The 19995-nt window shown below is 37.1% G+C and overlaps 2 protein-coding genes across 2 annotated transcripts; one reads left to right on the top strand and one right to left on the bottom strand.

Moving 5' to 3' along the window:
- Positions 1-40: 40 nt before the first annotated feature.
- On the bottom strand, positions 41-17093 carry LOC131849993 (ras GTPase-activating protein 1). The gene is made up of 19 exons (XM_059200128.1): positions 16624-17093; positions 15642-15755; positions 14172-14244; positions 13520-13673; positions 12988-13112; positions 10372-10714; positions 9357-9650; positions 8734-8904; positions 8254-8429; positions 7573-7645; positions 7244-7362; positions 7033-7163; positions 6617-6786; positions 5702-5830; positions 5230-5359; positions 4033-4187; positions 3412-3544; positions 2867-3040; positions 41-1114 (listed from the first exon to the last, which is right to left on the bottom strand). Exons 1-18 carry the CDS (start codon positions 16778-16780, stop codon positions 2889-2891), a joined length of 2799 nt encoding a protein of 932 aa, XP_059056111.1. The 5' UTR covers positions 16781-17093; the 3' UTR covers positions 41-1114; positions 2867-2888.
- Positions 17094-17608: 515 nt separating this feature from the next.
- On the top strand, positions 17609-19747 carry LOC131850031 (polyubiquitin-C). The gene is made up of 2 exons (XM_059200181.1): positions 17609-17784; positions 17990-19747. Exon 2 carries the CDS (start codon positions 17998-18000, stop codon positions 19597-19599), a length of 1602 nt encoding a protein of 533 aa, XP_059056164.1. The 5' UTR covers positions 17609-17784; positions 17990-17997; the 3' UTR covers positions 19600-19747.
- Positions 19748-19995: the final 248 nt, after the last annotated feature.

Below are 19995 nucleotides of genomic sequence, written 5' to 3'. Positions count from 1 at the left end.
AGAACGAGTAATGAAATGCCAATGAAATAATAAAAATAGCTAAACAATAAATTCAGATTTTTAATAAAATCACAGAAAAATGCAATTATTCAAGAAGGAATAATTAATAATTATCACAGAGAATTAATAATTATAGTCATGGTGCACTGTGTAATTGTATGTGCATTGTCACATCCATAGAGGATTTTTATAAAGAACACCATTCTATGACCGTCAGCTATCACATTCATACATTCACTAATACATTTTTGGTGTCTTATGAGTGATGGTCAAAACGTTAACCTAAATCTATGACTAATATTCTAGGATTACAAATACTAATGTAATATTAACTCAGGGTAATAATACTTTAATATAAATTTTAATTGATACATAAATATAAAAGGTATAATTTATAATCTAACGTTACTGTTTAAAGTCTAATACTTTATTATGATAAAATAATTGTGTTGCAGTAACACATAATGTGATGTTTAGTACTAAATTCAAATTGTGATTTCACCCGAAAAACGAATGGCAACATCTTCAAACAACATACAAAGGTATGTATCGGTTTAAACTTAAAAATCTAAATCAAGTTTACAATAGTCATATTTCTATTTTTCGCCAAATACTTAAATCATATCCTTTATAAAATAGTTGTATTTTTTACTTGTCATTTATTTACGCTTCTATTATATATAAAAAATACCTACTATTACAAATAAAATACTTCACACTCTGAATGAAATCTAAGCGACGTTATGTTGCCCCTAATTAAATTAATAAATGTAGGGACATTTATTCAAAAATGTTCACAAGAAGTTGTATTACACTTTTAGAAGTAGAAATTATAAAAGAAGACTTTTAAGGCAATTTTGGGTTTACAACTTTACATTAGTTTACGCCGATATCACATCCAGCATTTTTTATGCTGAATATTGAAGCCCAAATGCAATATTTGGCACGAGGAAGCACAAAAATAATTTATTCCAAATGCAGAATGCAACAAAATGCTAACAGCTAACAATGACTACGCGTATACGACTAAAGGTTTACTCTTATTCCTACAGTTGCGAACTCATTACATGACGACTACTCTCTGCCGCTACCAGGGCAGTTATGACCTTTTACCCTGAAACATAACAATCGTATAAATTAAAATAATAAAATAAAACAAAAATTATATATTAAGAAGTTGTGCTTATATAATCCTCAATAAAATATTTTTTAGTATTTTTATAACTTTATTATATTATGCAGGCTAATCTCTGGAACGTCTTGATCGATTTGCGAATGCAGTTTACAAGATAACGTTTCAAAGTCCGGTAACATTTAATCTTTATTTCAATCCAATCTCTTCGCAAACAATAAGTTACAACCATTCTTTATACAACAATGATAGCAAATAACACTTGCGCTGTGTGACAGTGCCATCAATACCAGCGCAATACGATATTGAAATCTTCAAGAAATAAGTTAGTTTTTTTTTTTAAACCGGCAAATCACTTACCAACAGGTGAGCCGCAAGCTCGTTTATCCCCTATTAGGGAATGCAATCCCGATCCCGCGAGATCTCGTGTAATTTTTCGGGATCAATCCCGACGCATCATATGACGAGATCCCGTTCGAGATTGACGGGATTGGGCGGCAGTGGTCCTTAGCGATTTGGAAAATACATTTCAGCCAGTGAAATTGGCTGTTGAGGTATTGTGCCGTCGAGATACAGATTTAGTAAGTGCAGAACATACATTGCGTTTCATGGTTCGAAAGCTAGAAGACCTAAAAACTCCTCTCTCAGAAAAGTTAGTCTCTTCAATGAATAATCGTATCTCCGAGCGTCGCACAAAAGCAACTGCAGTGCTGATATATTTGAAAAATCCGAATAATTATCAAGAGGACTTGGAGCAAAGGAGAGGCAACGGGATTTTTCAATTACCAAGCAAGTATCTTATAAGAAAAGAAATAAAAAATATAATCACACGATTATATCGTAAAGAACCAAACCAAGCAGATATTAATACGGCAGTACTAATCGAAGATGACTTGCCTCTTTCAATGATTGCAGAAGATTTGAATTTACGTGCTGCACAAACTAATAAATCGTTTCAAGAGGAATTAGAAGAAACTCTGCGAGCTTCTAAAAGTCCTTTTGCACGTATATCCACGTCCACGAGCTTAGACAAATTAGAATCTACCATTAAAAAAGAAATGGATTTGTTTGAGTGTGGAGGAACAAGGGGGCGATTATTGAGGTTGCATATAATTGCTTCGCCACGCTGTTGCCAACCAGCGTTGAGTCGGAGAGGGCATTCTCAGCAGCGGGGTACATTGCAACGGACATTAGATGCCGTTTAGCAGATGAAACTATTAATACCCATTGTTTTTTAAGGAGTCATTTTCAAAATCACTCTTTTTACTAATTCCCTTGAAATAAGCTTATTGTTTTGATTACCTAATTTACCTACGTTAATTTCCTTACAACCTGATTATTATTTAGTTGTTAAGATTAAAGAATAAAGGTTTTTATTTTCTTTCGAGTAATATGTTATTTTAGTTAACCTCACTATCACAAACAAGCAGTTATTAGCTTTTTCAGTCATCTGAATTCAACATTTTTTTTTAATTTAGACGGGATCCCGAGAATTCCGGGATCCCACGGGATTGATATTTCTAATCCCGCGGGATCCCGAATTTGCAATTTCGAGTCGGGATTGCATTCCCTATCCCCTATGCTATAAAAATACTTGTATACTCAGACATATTGGTCTGAGTATCATGAACAATAATATTCATGAATAACTGTTTGTATCGAACCTGCGACTATCGTGAGTAAAGCGATGTGCCGAACCACTACACCACCGAAGCGGTCAATTCATATGTTTACCTGTATTATGTGTAGGCGTATCCTATCTGATCATTTCTAGATACTTGTGCTTGTGTTTGGTGAGCATCTCTGTAACTGTAACCAGTTTCCTGATGGCGGGTTGAGTTTTCGCTAAAGCCTGCAGCTCAGTCAGATGCGATACGCAGATGTGATGAAGGGTTGCCAGTTCTTTAGCTGTTAGGAAATATTAATGTGCTCAATTATTTGTTACAACTATTTAAAATATTACCACATGTAGTTTTAGTGTCAATAAATAAAATTTCATTTACAAACGGTTATTTTTATTACATTAACATTATAACCAAGTAGTTGTATTAATAATACTAATATTAAAAATGCAAAAGCGAGTGCGTCTATTTGTTATCTTTTCTTTGTGAAATGGTTGAATGGATCTTAATTAAATTTAGCGTAAAGATAGATTACATCACGAGAATCGACATAGACTATATTTTAGTAATTAACACCTAAATGCGTACAGTCTCGACAGATCGTTGTTGTCTATACTTCTACACGTAAAAATACTTCAATAAAGAAATAATACTTACCAATGTCGAAATTATTGTTCGTATTAGGCGGCGGATTCCCCGGGTCAGGCACGTTACTCAGCTGGTCCAAAAACACGACCATGCGTTCCTTATTCTTCAAAATAAATGGATTAACCACTTCCATATACGGCTCCTGTAATTTTAAATACCTTTATTAATTCTTGGGACTACTGATCATATTGCTAGCAAACACTTGTACACAATAGGTACTACAGACAGTCCTTTTGTCGGGGTTGCTTTAAAGCCGAACAAATACCCGCTCACATAAACCTGTAGTACATAGTAGTGGCATCACAACGTAAACAAGTCCTCAGAACGGTTGGGTCGCTCCGTAAAGTCTGTAAATACACCACGAGGCTTCTGCCTACGTGATAGGAGTTTGGCTAGCTACTTTAATAGTGTTGGCTCTACATGCATAAGAGTCCAAATGAGAGGTTAAATGCCCATGGAACAGAGTTCAACTAACATTACTGTTACCAAAGATAAAGATTATTCCACATATCAAAAAAAAATTAAAAAGACAGCCATCGCTCCGGAGCGACTGCCTTAGAAAAAAAACGTAACATTTGAGATGGAAACAACTTTATAAAGGCATTTGAGTAGTAAAAAGTGATGTGTGACCTTGGCGCCAAACTCGATGAGGTTGGCGAGGTTCTGCAGACACTTGGCCACCATCAGCAGCGAGCGCTGCGCGTGCGGCGGCGGCGCGCTCGACACCAGCCCGAACGCGCGCGGCTCCACCAGCGCCGGGCAGATCAGCCGCAGGAAGATGAACCCTGCACGATTACATTCAATATTACCACTACTATATACAACCAAGTCTTTTTTCGATGATTCAGATGCTTTACCTGAACCTATTTATAAAATATCTAAAACAAGTATTAATAGACAGTACTACTCTGTTCTAGGTTACAGAATAATACTGTTTATTAAATAGTAATTCATTTAGATTTCAACGATCAGCTTTAGATGTTATGCAATAACATATGAAAGTTTTAATATGGTAGGTATATAAGAGAAATTGTTTTTAAAATATTTAATTCAGTTTATTATTCAGAATATTCTCTAAGGGAAATGATCCGAAACGAGGAAATTCGACGGACGACCAAAGAAGACTACATAGCTTTCAAAGTATTTCAGCTGAAGTGGCAGTACGCCGGGCATATCAGCAAAGTCAGCGATGATAGATGGGAAAAAAAGCTTATGGAGTGGAGGCCACGTATGGGTCGACGGAGTGCCGGGCGCCCTCCTGCAAGATGGACCGACGACATTACGAAGGTGGCCGGGAGTGGATAGATGCGGAAGGTGAAAGAGCGCACATGGTGGAAGTCTTTGGGAAAGGCCTATGTCCAACAGTAGATAGACACAGGCTGATGATGATGATGATTATCCAGAATTATACGCTAAATATAATTTGTCATAACAATAATTTTATGTTTGCATCACATAACAGGGTCCATAGTGATTTAAGTGTAATCATTAAACATTACCATTACCATTAAAGAAGACTAACTGTAAAATTTATTCAATGCAATAAGTATTGAGAAAGTCACTGATATCTATAAAGAGCAAGTAAAAAATCTGCACTATCTTGCAGATTGCATTTGCCACAGATTGAGTTCATCTGTGGGAGCTTAATATCCTGTTATACTTCTTTAAACCATTTTCCTTTTATTTTAGCATTTCAAACTTCAGGGTTTTTAATACGTTATTTCAAAAATAAGCTCCGCCCACTTTGGAAATGTGCCAATTGCAACAGGGTATCATTATAATGGTGAAATTAAACGTGGGGGTATAGTAAGGTGTAGGGATACGCACCGGAGACGACGCGCGTGCGTACGAAGCGCTCGTTGGGCCACTTGGCGACGGCGGCGCGCTGCAGGCAGCCGCACAGGTAGCGCAGCGGACGCGGACACGACTCCGGAGACGTGAAGATCGACAGCGTGATCTGCACCAGAACGTATATACGTTTCTATATTTACTTAATGGATCTAAATTTCGTTTAATTACGCTCTACATAGAATGTGTGAGACCACAAATATATGAGTCCACACTCACACTACGGCGCGTGTTTTGACTCTGAACGGAAAATCGTATTTTACAACAAACTATTGTTGACGGTATCCTAAATTTTTTAAAGGTACCAGTTAGAAAACTACCTCCCGTGCTAGTTGAAACTTTGTTACGGCAAGATAATACTGCGCTCGGTTGCTAGTTACAAATACATCGTAATATAGGCTCTAGTCATAAAACAAATTTTACATGTACACATACAAACGTGATATTTTACCTGATCGAGAATCATTAGCAGAAACTCAGCATTATTGCAAGCATCCTCAGGTGAGTCCATTTTCGTAGGGTTAAGTTCGGCAGACTGCTTTGCGTCTATTAGCTTCTGAATAGTCTCAGCTATTGCGGCCTGTGATGAAATGGAAACAATAGAATCTCATAGACACACGTAAACAATATTTATTACTCAAAATAGCGCTTTTTAGGAATGCTTTAGTGATAATAGTAATAGAATATAATAATCTCTATAAAGTTGTAGTTCACGCGCGCGGCGGTCGGGCTCGCTACAGTACGGCTGCAGGCGGACGTACCTGCAGGAAGGGCTTGCACTGCGCGTGCATGAACTGGTCGAGCACGGCGGTGGCGAGCGAGGCGGCGCGGAACAGTGCGCGGTGGTCGGGCTCGCTACAGTACGGCTGCAGGCGGACGTACCTGCAGGAAGGGCTTGCACTGCGCGTGCATGAACTGGTCGAGCACGGCGGTGGCGAGCGAGGCGGCGCGGAACAGTGCGCGGTGGTCGGGCTCGCTACAGTACGGCTGCAGGCGGACGTACCTGCAGGAAGGGCTTGCACTGCGCGTGCATGAACTGGTCGAGCACGGCGGTGGCGAGCGAGGCGGCGCGGAACAGTGCGCGGCGGTCGGGCTCGCTACAGTACGGCTGCAGGCGGACATACCTGCAGGAAGGGCTTGCACTGCGCGTGCATGAACTGGTCGAGCACGGCGGTGGCGAGCGAGGCGGCGCGGAACAGTGCGCGGTGGTCGGGCTCGCTACAGTACGGCTGCAGGCGGACGTACCTGCAGGAAGGGCTTGCACTGCGCGTGCATGAACTGGTCGAGCACGGCGGTGGCGAGCGAGGCGGCGCGGAACAGTGCGCGGTGGTCGGGCTCGCTACAGTACGGCTGCAGGCGGACGTACCTGCAGGAAGGGCTTGCACTGCGCGTGCATGAACTGGTCGAGCACGGCGGTGGCGAGCGAGGCGGCGCGGAACAGTGCGCGGTGGTCGGGCTCGCGCGCTAGCTCTGCGGCCGCCAACTCCCGCGACAGCTCCGCACCGCGCCCGCACTCGGCGAACGCGTGCAGGATCGCTGTCGTGAGCACGCAACAGTATTATATTACCATATTTACAATAATAAATCTTATACACAATGGTATAAACATTTAATTCAGAGGCTGTTTGGAGCCTTAGTTCGGTCTACCTCGACGAAATCCAACTTAAAATAGCTGTATAATTAACATTACAAAAATGGAGCACCAGACTCTAATACAATGCAATATTATTGACTATATTAATTTGTATCCTTTACAGAAATAATAATGTCTAACGAACTTACAAGTCGCCAGAGGTTGTCTATCGGTGCGACATAGATCTGCCAAGGCTTTAACCGCAGGTAGTCCAGGTTCTAATAGGAGCTGACGGAGTGGATTGTATTCTTCACGAGGCATCACTAACTCTTGCATATACCTAGCAACAGTAAATAAAATTCATAAAAAAAGTTACAAATTGTTAATGTAAAAAGATAGACAAAATTTATTGTGAATTACCTAATACGAAGTCTTAAAGAACCCCACTCTCCTATAGGTGTCATACCCGCAAGTGGGTACCACTCTTCAGTCTCTTCGCCGTTAGCAAGATTTGCCAGTTCTATAGTCAACTCTGCAACCTATGAATAACGACAAATTAAAATTGTTAAAAAATTACGGAATAAATCTTCGTATTATATACTTCATTGGATACTATTTTATTTGATTATTACCACAATATACAATAATATAGAATTGTTATAATTTGGGTTAATATTCCTATTATATGGTGTGTTGTAAGTGTTTTATATTTACCACATATACACATATTATATGAAATAGTTACTCACCTCAGATTCTTTACCTCTCTTCCCAGTATTATGAACAGTAATGGTGAACGAAGTCACATCAGGAGGCACATCACTGAAACAAAATTATAAGCATTAAAATTTTTGGGAAATAACTGCTGATGTTTAAAATAATAACTATAATCTTATTATTAACTTAAACTGTATACCGGTCTAATGGGAAACAGTTACCGTAGCCTCTGGACCTGTAATATCACGGTATGGCGAATTTTATCTTAAACGAATGCCCTATTCGATGAATGTACGAGGTGAGACAGTACACTAGTGGCCGCGGCGCCCCGGGCGGGAGACTTACTCGAACACGAACTCGTCGTCCCAGTGCGGGTCGGGCGAAGGCCGCGGGCGGGAGACTTACTCGAACACGAACTCGTCGTCCCAGTGCGGGTCGGGCGAGGGCCGCGGGCGGGAGACTTACTCGAACACGAACTCGTCGTCCCAGTGCGGGTCGGGCGAGGGCCGCGGGCGGGTGCGCGCGACGGGCGCGGCGCCGAGCGCGAGCCGCAGGTGGGGGCGCGGCGCGAGGCGCGCGGGCGGGAGACTTACTCGAACACGAACTCGTCGTCCCAGTGCGGGTCGGGCGAGGGCCGCGGGCGGGAGACTTACTCGAACACGAACTCGTCGTCCCAGTGCGGGTCGGGCGAGGGCCGCGGGCGGGAGACTTACTCGAACACGAACTCGTCGTCCCAGTGCGGGTCGGGCGAGGGCCGCGGGCGGGTGCGCGCGACGGGCGCGGCGCCGAGCGCGAGCCGCAGGTGGGGGCGCGGCGCGAGGCGCGCGGGTAGCCGGTGCGCCGTCAGGCACCGCACGCGCAGCGCGCGCAGCCACACCACGCGCGCCACCTGACACACATACAAGTCTATTTCAAGCGTATGACAAAACACCCTCGATAATCCACCACTAAAGGAATCATACATTACTAATATTTATATTATCCCCACAGTTGGTGTCGTTTTTGGCATGCCGTGCATATACATCGATACACTGCGGTATACACATATGTAGATATGCACGTACGTATGTATGTGTGTACGGGACAATTGCAGCTTAAAATCATATAGTAAAAATGTCAATTTTTTTATTTTTTGTATCAATCCAAATGTCATTGTTATCGCCTTCATGTACCTATAGCATAGTATAGTATACCTTGCATTGATGTCTCGCCTGCTGCGGCACGCATAGAGGTCGCAGCGCGTCGAGCCAGGCGCGCTCCTCGGGAGCGGAGTTGGCGGAGAGGAACGTGTGCGTCGACAGGCACGGTAAGGCACGCTCCACTAGTTGGAAACAGAACTCACGGTCCCACAGCGACTCATGGACCTAAAACATTGCAAAATGATTACGATGATATCTTTGATATCACACAAAAAATTAATGTGTACCGTTACAAGACAAAGACAATCTAGACAGTATTATAAATTTCGTACAATTAATTAGACGATACAACAGGACAAAGGCAATCTAGACTACAAATAGATTCTCACCGACTGTGCTGCGTCACAACGTCGCATTAAAATTATTATCATAAACTGTTTTACTCGGTATGTCTGCTACGTTACTCAGGGAAGTAAAATTATATAAATCTAAAAATAAAACGTTTACCCCTATCTACTAACAGTTACTAACACTTGAAATTGGATGAAAATTGATAAACTCGTTTAAATTCCAATTAAATATGTAGAAAAAGAACATATAACTTTATAACTGCATAGACTATAATAAGAAATTTTAATTAGGAAATATTTAGATATCTTATTAAGTTAAAACCCTACCTGGTAGAGATAAGCGCAAGAGAGATCGATCAATCCCTTGGGTTTGGTTCTTTTTGGTGAATCATAAAAATACAAATGTGTATCAGTCCCCTCTTGCAGCAGAACAAAGTAAAGAGCTTTCCATTTCTTTGCTGCTTTGTCGGATTTCTTATTCAAATAGCCTTGATGCTTTATACCCTTCATCTTCTTGAGACCTATTTGATCTCTGCACTCGCGTAATGTCGCGTAAATTTTCTCGGCAGCTGCCCCGGTTGTGTTTTGTTGCGGTTCTATATGATGACCCTCCGCTATAAGCTATTAATAAAATAAAAAAATATATACAATACAGGCGTACCAGCTTAGTACTTTCAGTTACAACTCTAAATGCCTATAAGCATTCACTTATATTGTTTCCGAGAATTTTTTGTGATCAATCAAGCCTTCCCAATGAGTAGGACCGAAAATGTATGGCTTCGAGTGAATTCGAACTAAAACAGAGCATTGATGACAGTGGAAGACCTTGAAGGTCTATGTCCAATATATACAAACACACACAACACCTATTGGAAGTAACATCTTGAAGCTCTCTCTCTGCCTCTCATCTTTTCTTCTCCATATAGCTTACTGAGGTAACACATACATTTCATGTGAAATAGAAAATTTCACATGAAATATATGTGTATCATATACCTAATGTTCCATTTATTAAAATATCCTAATTATTTCTCTCACAAGTATATATGGAAGATGACATGGACTTTTGAAACACATATATTTTCTATACCTATCTTAGAACTTAGGGACTTCCTAATTAATTGTATAAAATATGTGAAAATAAGGAATTATTATTAACATTTAGAACACGTTATCGCACCTACAAAGCTGTACATTTGGTCATATTGCTTATTATTGCGTATCAGCTATAAAAGGAAAGGCGCATTTTATTATAATAAAGCTGATATGTAACGATATATTGAAATGTCAACTTACTAATAAATGTTACTTACTATATGTAATACAATACTAAGAAACTTACAGGTTGTCCGAGAGTGTGCCCTTCAACGATCTGTTCCTTCCTGTATCTATTTATAACAGCATCCAAACATTCAAACGTCCTCCCTCCCATAAGGTACCTGACGCCTTTCTTTTCTATTCTGAATCTTTGTATCTGGTTATTAATATGGAAGAATAGGGAGTAGTCTCCGGGAGAGTTATCCGAAGGTCTTACAAGGAAACTGCCTGGACCAGCTTTGACTAGCATATCGACAGCTTCACTCTTAGTGCAATTTGGATGAAACCACGAAAACACTGTGTTCGGATCGATTGATGGGTCAAGATCTTCGACTAACTCCCTGAAGATCATTCCTTGCTCCCCCGTCCTGAACAAAAATTGTTAGAACATAAGAATTCAATTTCTTACACCTATACTCTTGTCTAACTTCTTTAATTTGTAAATTAATAAATCAGCAGCTTCATTACAATACAATAGAAAATTCTTTATTGAAATCAACTTAAATATGATCAATAATTATATATTTGATAATTAATCACAGAAACGACGGCAATAGGCTCCCAGTCATGTTGGATTGAAATATTGTATCAAGTGTTGTATTCACCTCGATGCTGATAATTGATAATGCCTCTGTCTTTCAGATGGGGAAGGAAGGGAAAATTTTGCTCAAAAGTCAACAATATAAATAGACAAAATATTGTTTTCGTCCCGAGAGTAAAAAATATCTAGAAGAGATTTGGATCTAAGTCGAGATAGTAAACCTAAGCCACCTCGCTCTCAATAGATTCCATTGACCTTTCGAAATAAGATAATTTCCCGAAATAGAAGTATGTAGTTCATATCATTGTTTAATTATTCAAACTTGCGACGGATACCACATTTCATTCGATGACTGATAACAAACGATAAGATTATAGTACAGAAACAACTATGTCTGTGTAAAAACAAAAACATTTATTAAAATCCAATCATAATTATATGTTGGCAAGGAGCCTAATTTTTCCCCTAATAGAATTGCTTTTATTGATACATATGTATGGTAAGCTAAGTAATTCCAACATACAATCACACCATATCAAATCAAATCATGATATGTCATCTACACTCAGTTCGGAGTGCTTTTGAGCTGAAAAGAACTGACATACAACTCAGGTCTTATTATTTTCAAATGAGTTTCTACACGTTTACATTAATACAGAATCATTTTTAAATTCATATTTGGGAGTATATGATGACCACCAACATATGCTATCATTTATCTCGAAAGGAAATAGTCTAATCAGTGTCCGTAATCCGAATATCGGTATAATAATATTTATTATGGAAATAAATGCAATAATATTAAGCCAGTAGTATTCATTCACTTACAAACAGATATTATACTGTTACACTCGCAAGTAAAAGTATGGAATGACTTAGTTGGAATGGATTCCGCGCGATCTTGAATACTTAATAACAAGTTAAGAATAATAAACATTTAAAGTTAATAGTTTAACCTTCAAATGGGACCATTTTTATTATTCTTAACTAGTATTCCATTCCATACTTTTGCTTGCGAGTGTAGTTTATAATTAGTATAACGATAAATTTTATTATCAATCTGCATTTACGCTATACTTAGCATGTGATGATGTATGTCGTATTAATAAAACCATATTTAGAGTGATCTAACTTCAAATTATAACTCAAAAGGTAACGTAGGTAAGCTGTGAAATGTGTGCTAAAGTATAATATAAATTAATTACCTACTTATATTAAACTCGTAATAATATGACCATATTATAACGGAAGGAGTTTGAAGTCAAGGCGAGATTTTAACAGATAGGTACAATTATTATAAATGCAATAGTGAAATCTAATGTTAATACCGACAGGAAAAGAGTGATTGCCTTGAATAAATTCAAACGTTATCGTTAAAAGTGCTATAATAATATTGCTGCAATACAAATACTTGTTATTATACTTTATTTATATCATTAATGAGGCACCCGGTATATGTAATGATTGACGACCTGTGTAGTCTTGCGGTTTAGCACACCGCTTCACTTACGATGGGCGCTGGTGCGATTCTTCGCCCGGTACAAACATTTGTATTTATGACTATGATTTTTGGTCGATCTAGGTGACTCCTAGGTACTTATATTATATATGTACACACAAAAGAATTTATCGAATTATTTATATCACTTGTCTAATATCCATAACACAAGCTCTGCTTAACTTGGGATTAGATGGCGTTATGTGAATTGTCCAGGGCTATTATTATTATTATTAATGGTATGTAATTACCACAGTCTACCTACAATGCTATAGAAGTCACGTGCATGATGCCAAAGTTAAAGAAATCTTTTCCAGCTTTATGGATACTGTGGCATAAAAACAGTACTTTTATAGAAGTCTCAGGCTGTAGTACGGTAAAACGTTATAGAAATGTGATATTATAAAATACTTTATTGAATAAGTATAAGGTCTAATCTAATGTGGTGTGGGATTGCTAATTTATTATGTTTAGGAATTTAGTACCTTCGATATCGTTATAGAGACAACTACCGTAGAACAAATTTGGATACATAAAAAATATACATATAGATAAGAGATAGAGAGAATAGATTACAGATAGATAAATAATAGATAACTCACCTGTGCGCCGTCACCCACAGCCAACCGTCTCCCATGTCATTGTGAACAAAAAATATATCCCCCTTTTGGAAAGTAAGCTCATCCGTATCGGGCATTTTAGTATACGGCAGTATCGCTACAACTCTCTGCAATAAAATTAATACTGTTATTATTGAAAAAAATATATTTAATCGGTATTAGGAATTGGAAACAGCCTGGACTTTGTATAAAATCCTCTGCGTATGTACCTCTGTCTCACCTATTTCTTCAGACGAGCAACTTACTTTGTAAGCAGTGATTCGTTTGAAAAACTCACTGCCATGTCGACTTTTAAAGAAGTCTATACTTTAACTACCGTGACATGTTAGTCCTCTGGAATGGCTGAATTATTGAAGCGGAAATGGTCGCCACATGAAGATATGAAGTCCGTGGTGTTGTTCATGTACATAGGCGATGGTACCACTTACCATCAGACTACTTATCTATCTGTGGGCAGACAGCTTATCTACCATTCTAATCACTTAAAAAAGCTACAGTTATAATATTAACATACCTTTTTATCATTCACTGGTTCAGGGGGTGCCACAGGTTCGACAAGTCGCTCTCTCTTCAACAAATCCGAACAATGACTATAGAAGCCGACCAATTCGGGCAGAGAATCAAACTGTCGACCGCCAATATAGTAGTCGCCACATACTGCTGTTATTCTAAGAACCAAACAATTATTAATAATGTTATGACAATTCATTAATATTTATCTATAAAGGTCATTTTAGTGGTTGAATTGGTAGATTATGAACCATGTAAATTCAATATCATCGCGGTAAATTCACTAGAAATTAACCATGAATAATTTTAGCGCGAAAGTCAATGTAACATGATTAAATTTCTAGCAGAGAAACCACGAGTCCTAACAATTTTGTCCTCAAAATACTCATATATTGACTTGTATCAGATCTTGTCAAGTTTCATTCTTAGTACCTGAGGTCTTGGGAACTCGCGCATTCCTTTGGAAGGAGACGAACGGATTCATGATAGTTGGAAGTGTTAACCTTTGGACTCGCAAATGCAGATTATTAGCTGAGTATAAGCGTCTCGTCACGCGTATCAATTAGCAAAGATGGGTAGACATAAATTTAAAAGAACATCCTAATGGATCGTGACGTTGAATGATTAAGAGAATAGAAATTTTAAATGATAACTACCTGAAGTGGTTCATCCCAGTGCGGCCCAAATAACTGAGTACATATGAGCCCGGTTTTCTGTCGCTTTCTCGTACTAAAAATAAAAGATAACTTTGTACACATAACATTTAATAATTATTTTAAATTCAACATCATTATTTTAATAAGCAATATAATAATATGCCTATAAGCAATAGTTTTCGCCATGTGCGATAATGTAATGCTATGCAAAATGCAACAGCTACATAGTAACTAACTTACTATTAATACACATATTTCTTAATAAAAAAAACAAATACAATATATGCAAATTGCTTTTTTGTTGGAAGTCTATTTGAACTGTTATGAATTGAGTCTGCCTAGTAGTATGCAGCATTAATAGCAACTGCATTACATAATCCAGTCTCTGGATACCTAGTTATTATACCCCACTAATAGTAATTTCCTTATTACTAATAAAAAAAACATATTACAATATGTTTTTAATTACAAGCCTAATTACATACAGATTAGATAAAGACAACGAAAGTAGATATGTATGTCAGTTTTCCTTTATATGCATAAAAACAAAAGAAAAGTAGTCACAAAGTTTACAAATACAAACTACTTTCTATATCTTATCACTTCAATTACTAATTTTATCAACAATGTGGAAATTCTCACTTTCCAGTACACAATTACAACAAACATCCATTAGAAGCATGGGAAAAGTAGGCCTACTAAGTAATTAAGTATTGTCTTGCAAGTTACAACTTTCAGCAATAAATAATATTTTGTAATTTATAGTTACTTTATACAACCAAAAAAATGTGTAAAGAAGAAATTACATGCAGATAACATTTCTTACAAGAAAAATTGTCAAAATACCTAACTTGTAAGAGTAAATATACTAAATAATATACAACCATATAAATTCCCTTTCATAAAAATGTTGTGTGACTCAACATTTTTATGAAAAGGACAGATGTTATAAAATGGTGTAAAATTATAAAATAATTACCTAAATTAAGTGATTTAGATATATAAAATTATCTCTAAATATATCAGTCAATATAGTAGCTTTTATAATAGAATTTTACAAATTAATGTTCCCATGCTATAGAATATAGAGTTGAAGTTATTTTTTATGAAGATTGCAAATAAAATATATGACTATCAATTATAATATTAAAAATGTGGTCTAATATGATGGATGCATCAAGCAAAACTTAAGTATTTCTGAACATTTCCTGTTAAATGATTATATCAGCACAATGTGTGAATGAAACAAAATAATATTTATATTTCAACCCACTGTAACTTACCCAAGTAATGTGCTTATGTGTATAACAATACTCTAGGATTTATTTTATGTAATATAATAATAATAATACCCCTGAGCAATTCACAAACCATCATCTAGTCCTAAGGTAAGCAGAGCTTTGTTATGTGTACTAGACAACTGATATAAATACATAGATTTATAAAGTAATAGAAAAACAATCTACATACCTAAGTAGCTACCAAGCTTTCCAGCAGCCCACAGTCTTTCCTCAGAGGTGTATCTATCCAATCTGCCATGATACCACTCAGTTTCTGGAGGTGCAAGCACTGCTTGGCGTTCACCTGATGAAATGTATAAAGATATTGTAGTCTTCAATACAAAATTTAAAAGGTAAAAAAATATTGTATTTAGACAAATTCAAAAGTTATTATTTGAATATTTTATTATTCTTTATTCTCTTACTCTTCAAAATCAAATTTATTACTCTTTATTTATTTCTTGTATTGTATGGTAAATAAAACCTGTTTAAATAAGTCTGATATTGATGAGTACAGCATTTCTACACTTATAATAATATTGCTCTTAGAAAGTGATAACAGTTACACTGGACTAAATAGTTACCTATCTGTTTTAAGGGAGGGGATTGTTGTATTAATGACCACATTGCAATAAATATATCATATGTTTCTATTATAGTGAGCTCACCAAAATATACTTCAACCTCTGTATTTTACACTTCACTAATGCCCTGATAGAATACACCATTAGCATAGGCGGTACCAAAATTCCAGTGCCAAAACTTTAATGGTCTATAGACAATTCATATACAAGTTCATAAAACTTTTGGCTAATCAACTGTTCTGGGTTACCCAAATGTAGATTGATTCATTTGTTACATATATATAATAGAACCTAATTAAATGATAATATCACATTAATTTGATTAAATAGGAATCTACTCAAGACAGTCAAGTGATTAATATTATTTGGGCTTGAATTTGTACAATAAAGAAATGCTTGTTTCTATATAATGGAAGCAAGTTCTATTTATATGATACATATTTATATTATGCATATTTAACAGGATAAACAGAGAAATAAACTAACACAAATTTCTAAAGTACAGTAGTTTTTAAAAATTCAATTATGAAACTTATTATTAGACTATTTATACTATAGAAGGAAAATACAATAAATAAAAGTAATGACCGTTAGTACTAGGTCCATCAGCCTCATCCAATTCAAGATCTGCAGCAAGTTCCGCTAAATCAGCACCTCCTTCTTCGGACTCAGTGGAAGGCGATCCCAACTTATCCTTTACTGGGGGTCCAATTGGGGCCCCCATCCCACGAATCAAATCAGCCATTTCACACAATTATTGAGTAAATGTAATATCAGATCAATTGGAATAATGATTCAAACCCCATGACTCATAATAACACTAAAATTCTAGTAGAAAAACAAGTATTCACTGCCGTGTTTACAACTTAAACAAAAAATATTATATTAGATCCTACAGGGAAGGAAGCTAATGTTGTGGATAGTAATACAAACAGCCTATAATAAAATTCTTATCATAATTTAAATTAATTGATTACACACACTATACAATTTAATTAATAATACTATAAACTAAAATATTTATTTTATTATATAGGCACCAATGTACCAGAACCCTAGTGAATACGCCCCCAACTGGGTTGCCAACCTTAGAAATATTTTTCGTAACAGGCAGCTGTGCAAAAAATATTAGTGATGTACATATTTCCGTACGTCCGGTCCCTCTAATACATTTTCATTACTAAAGGGATTATCAAGAATTAATAAAAAAACTGTTACCTTATAGTCCTAATACTCTGAAATAAGGCATGTATTATAAATATGATAATGTATGAAGTTGGAAAGTAAAACTGAGCTGTTATACAAATCAACCACTAAATTTTCTTTAGTAGTAGAGTTCTATGCATTACATTCGATTCACAGAAATTATGGATTACTGAAGAAAATTATTTAGGACATCCTACTTAAGAAATAACTTGATTGAAGCAGTCAAGAATAGCTCGGATATTCTACGAAAGATATAAATTGGTTTATGTACTGAAGATTAATGTGACTACTGACTAGGCAGTATAGGCAATGCTCTTCGCCATTTCTAATTGGACGAATTTTAAAACAACAACAACAATCAATATTTCAATTACAGAATCGACTGTGTGCGACTGTGTGTGATTCGCATTCGCTTGCGTCGTTCGTTGTTGGAATATTGTATCTACTATTTCAGTAAATCGTTTTTGTGCAGTTCTTTGTTTAATTTAATCCTAAAATTTTAAGCCAGTTAATCAACACTAATTACTTCTGTTGAAAACACTGGTGAGTTATTTATTCCTTAATGCTAACTTTTTACGGTACATGTTAACTACGCAGTTTGAATGATTTGTCATTTTCCATTTCATGGCCGACGCCATTTTGATACTTACAAACAAGTTCTTTGTTTTTCTCGGTTCTGCAAATTCCATTGTCTACTTATCAAAATTTCTAGTTTTCTTTATCTACAAATAATATCTTATTATTACAGACTACAAAATGCAGATCTTCGTTAAGACCTTAACGGGTAAAACCATTACATTAGAAGTCGAACCATCGGATACCATCGAAAATGTAAAAGCAAAAATTCAAGATAAAGAAGGTATTCCCCCAGATCAGCAACGACTGATCTTTGCTGGAAAGCAATTAGAAGATGGTCGCACTCTGTCTGACTACAATATTCAAAAGGAATCTACTCTTCACTTGGTATTGCGTCTCCGTGGTGGCATGCAGATCTTTGTTAAAACACTCACGGGTAAAACTATCACTTTAGAAGTGGAACCTTCGGACACAATTGAAAATGTCAAGGCCAAGATTCAAGACAAAGAGGGCATCCCTCCCGACCAGCAGCGTTTGATCTTTGCTGGTAAACAACTGGAAGATGGCCGCACCCTATCCGACTATAACATCCAGAAGGAATCCACTCTTCACCTTGTCCTCCGTCTACGTGGTGGCATGCAGATCTTTGTAAAGACACTTACTGGCAAAACTATCACTTTAGAGGTGGAAGCCTCTGATACAATTGAAAATGTCAAGGCCAAGATTCAAGACAAGGAGGGCATCCCTCCAGACCAGCAGCGTTTGATCTTTGCTGGTAAACAGTTGGAGGATGGCCGCACACTCTCAGACTATAACATCCAGAAAGAATCCACCCTCCACCTTGTATTGCGTCTTCGTGGTGGCATGCAAATCTTTGTAAAAACACTTACGGGTAAAACAATTACTTTGGAAGTTGAACCTTCTGACACAATTGAAAATGTGAAGGCAAAGATTCAAGACAAAGAAGGCATTCCTCCCGACCAGCAGCGTTTGATCTTTGCTGGTAAACAGCTGGAAGATGGCCGTACACTGTCTGACTACAATATTCAGAAAGAATCCACCCTTCACCTTGTCCTCCGTCTTCGTGGTGGCATGCAGATTTTCGTGAAAACACTGACTGGAAAAACTATTACTCTCGAAGTCGAACCCTCTGACACAATAGAAAATGTCAAGACCAAGATTCAAGATAAAGAGGGCATTCCACCAGACCAACAGCGTTTGATCTTTGCTGGTAAACAGTTGGATGATGGCCGTACTTTATCTGATTATAATATTCAGAAGGAGTCCACCCTTCACCTTGTACTCAGACTTCGTGGTGGCATGCAAATTTTTGTGAAAACACTTACAGGCAAAACTATTACTCTTGAAGTAGAGCCATCTGATACCATTGAGAATGTTAAGGCTAAGATTCAAGACAAGGAGGGCATACCTCCAGATCAGCAGCGTTTAATTTTTGCTGGTAAACAGTTAGAGGATGGACGTACTCTCTCTGATTACAATATTCAAAAAGAGTCCACATTGCATTTAGTCTTGCGTTTACGAGGCGGTATGCAGATCTTTGTTAAAACTTTGACTGGAAAAACTATAACATTGGAAGTTGAACCATCTGACACTATAGAAAATGTAAAGGCTAAAATCCAAGACAAGGAGGGAATTCCTCCTGACCAACAGCGACTTATTTTCGCTGGTAAACAGCTTGAAGACGGACGCACTCTTTCTGATTATAACATACAAAAAGAATCTACTTTGCACTTGGTGCTGCGTCTCCGTGGTGGATATTGATTATTTACTTGCAAATCAATATTCATAAAATATAATTAAACTATTCGCTATTTGAAATTTCCATTGTAGTCATTCCTTTGCTATATTATGCTAAATGAATATTATTTAATGTAATCTCGTGGTCATTAAATATACTATTCTGCTTTAATTTATTTATTTATTAAAACTTAATACAGAAATAAAGGTGCACAAGGCGGCTTTAAAACCTTCCAGTTTCTTCACTTTCTCAACCATTGGGCAAACAGAGATGCATGTGGATGGTGCATTATTAATATTTGAAATTTAAGTATAAAAGATAATTTTGAATGTGATTAAATACATATAGAGCGTAATATTATGTAATATTATCTTATTTGTGATAATATTAATAAATACACATATTTCATACACAATATA

The sequence above is a fragment of the Achroia grisella genome, unplaced genomic scaffold (genome assembly GCF_030625045.1).
Source record: "Achroia grisella isolate CSIRO2021 unplaced genomic scaffold, CSIRO_AGI_Agris_v1 utg676, whole genome shotgun sequence".
Lineage (NCBI taxonomy): Eukaryota > Metazoa > Arthropoda > Insecta > Lepidoptera > Pyralidae > Achroia > Achroia grisella.
Note: the sequence above shows the minus strand (reverse complement) of the source record. Positions and strands in the feature narration are given on the sequence as shown.

What these genes read in the sequence shown, in the direction of transcription:
- LOC131849993 (XM_059200128.1), bottom strand. Translation starts at nt 16,780, where the DNA reads ATGGCTGATTTGATTCGTGGGATGGGGGCCCCAATTGGACCCCCAGTA. An exon ending in AGGCGAGACATCAATGCAAG is followed by an intron (nt 8,430 to 8,733) that starts GTATACTATACT and finishes TATGTGTGTCAG; the next exon opens with GTGGCGCGCGTGGTGTGGCT. An exon ending in GACGACGAGTTCGTGTTCGA is followed by an intron (nt 7,646 to 8,253) that starts GTAAGTCTCCCG and finishes ATTTTGTTTCAG; the next exon opens with TGATGTGCCTCCTGATGTGA.
- LOC131850031 (XM_059200181.1), top strand. Translation starts at nt 17,998, where the DNA reads ATGCAGATCTTCGTTAAGACCTTAACGGGTAAAACCATTACATTAGAA.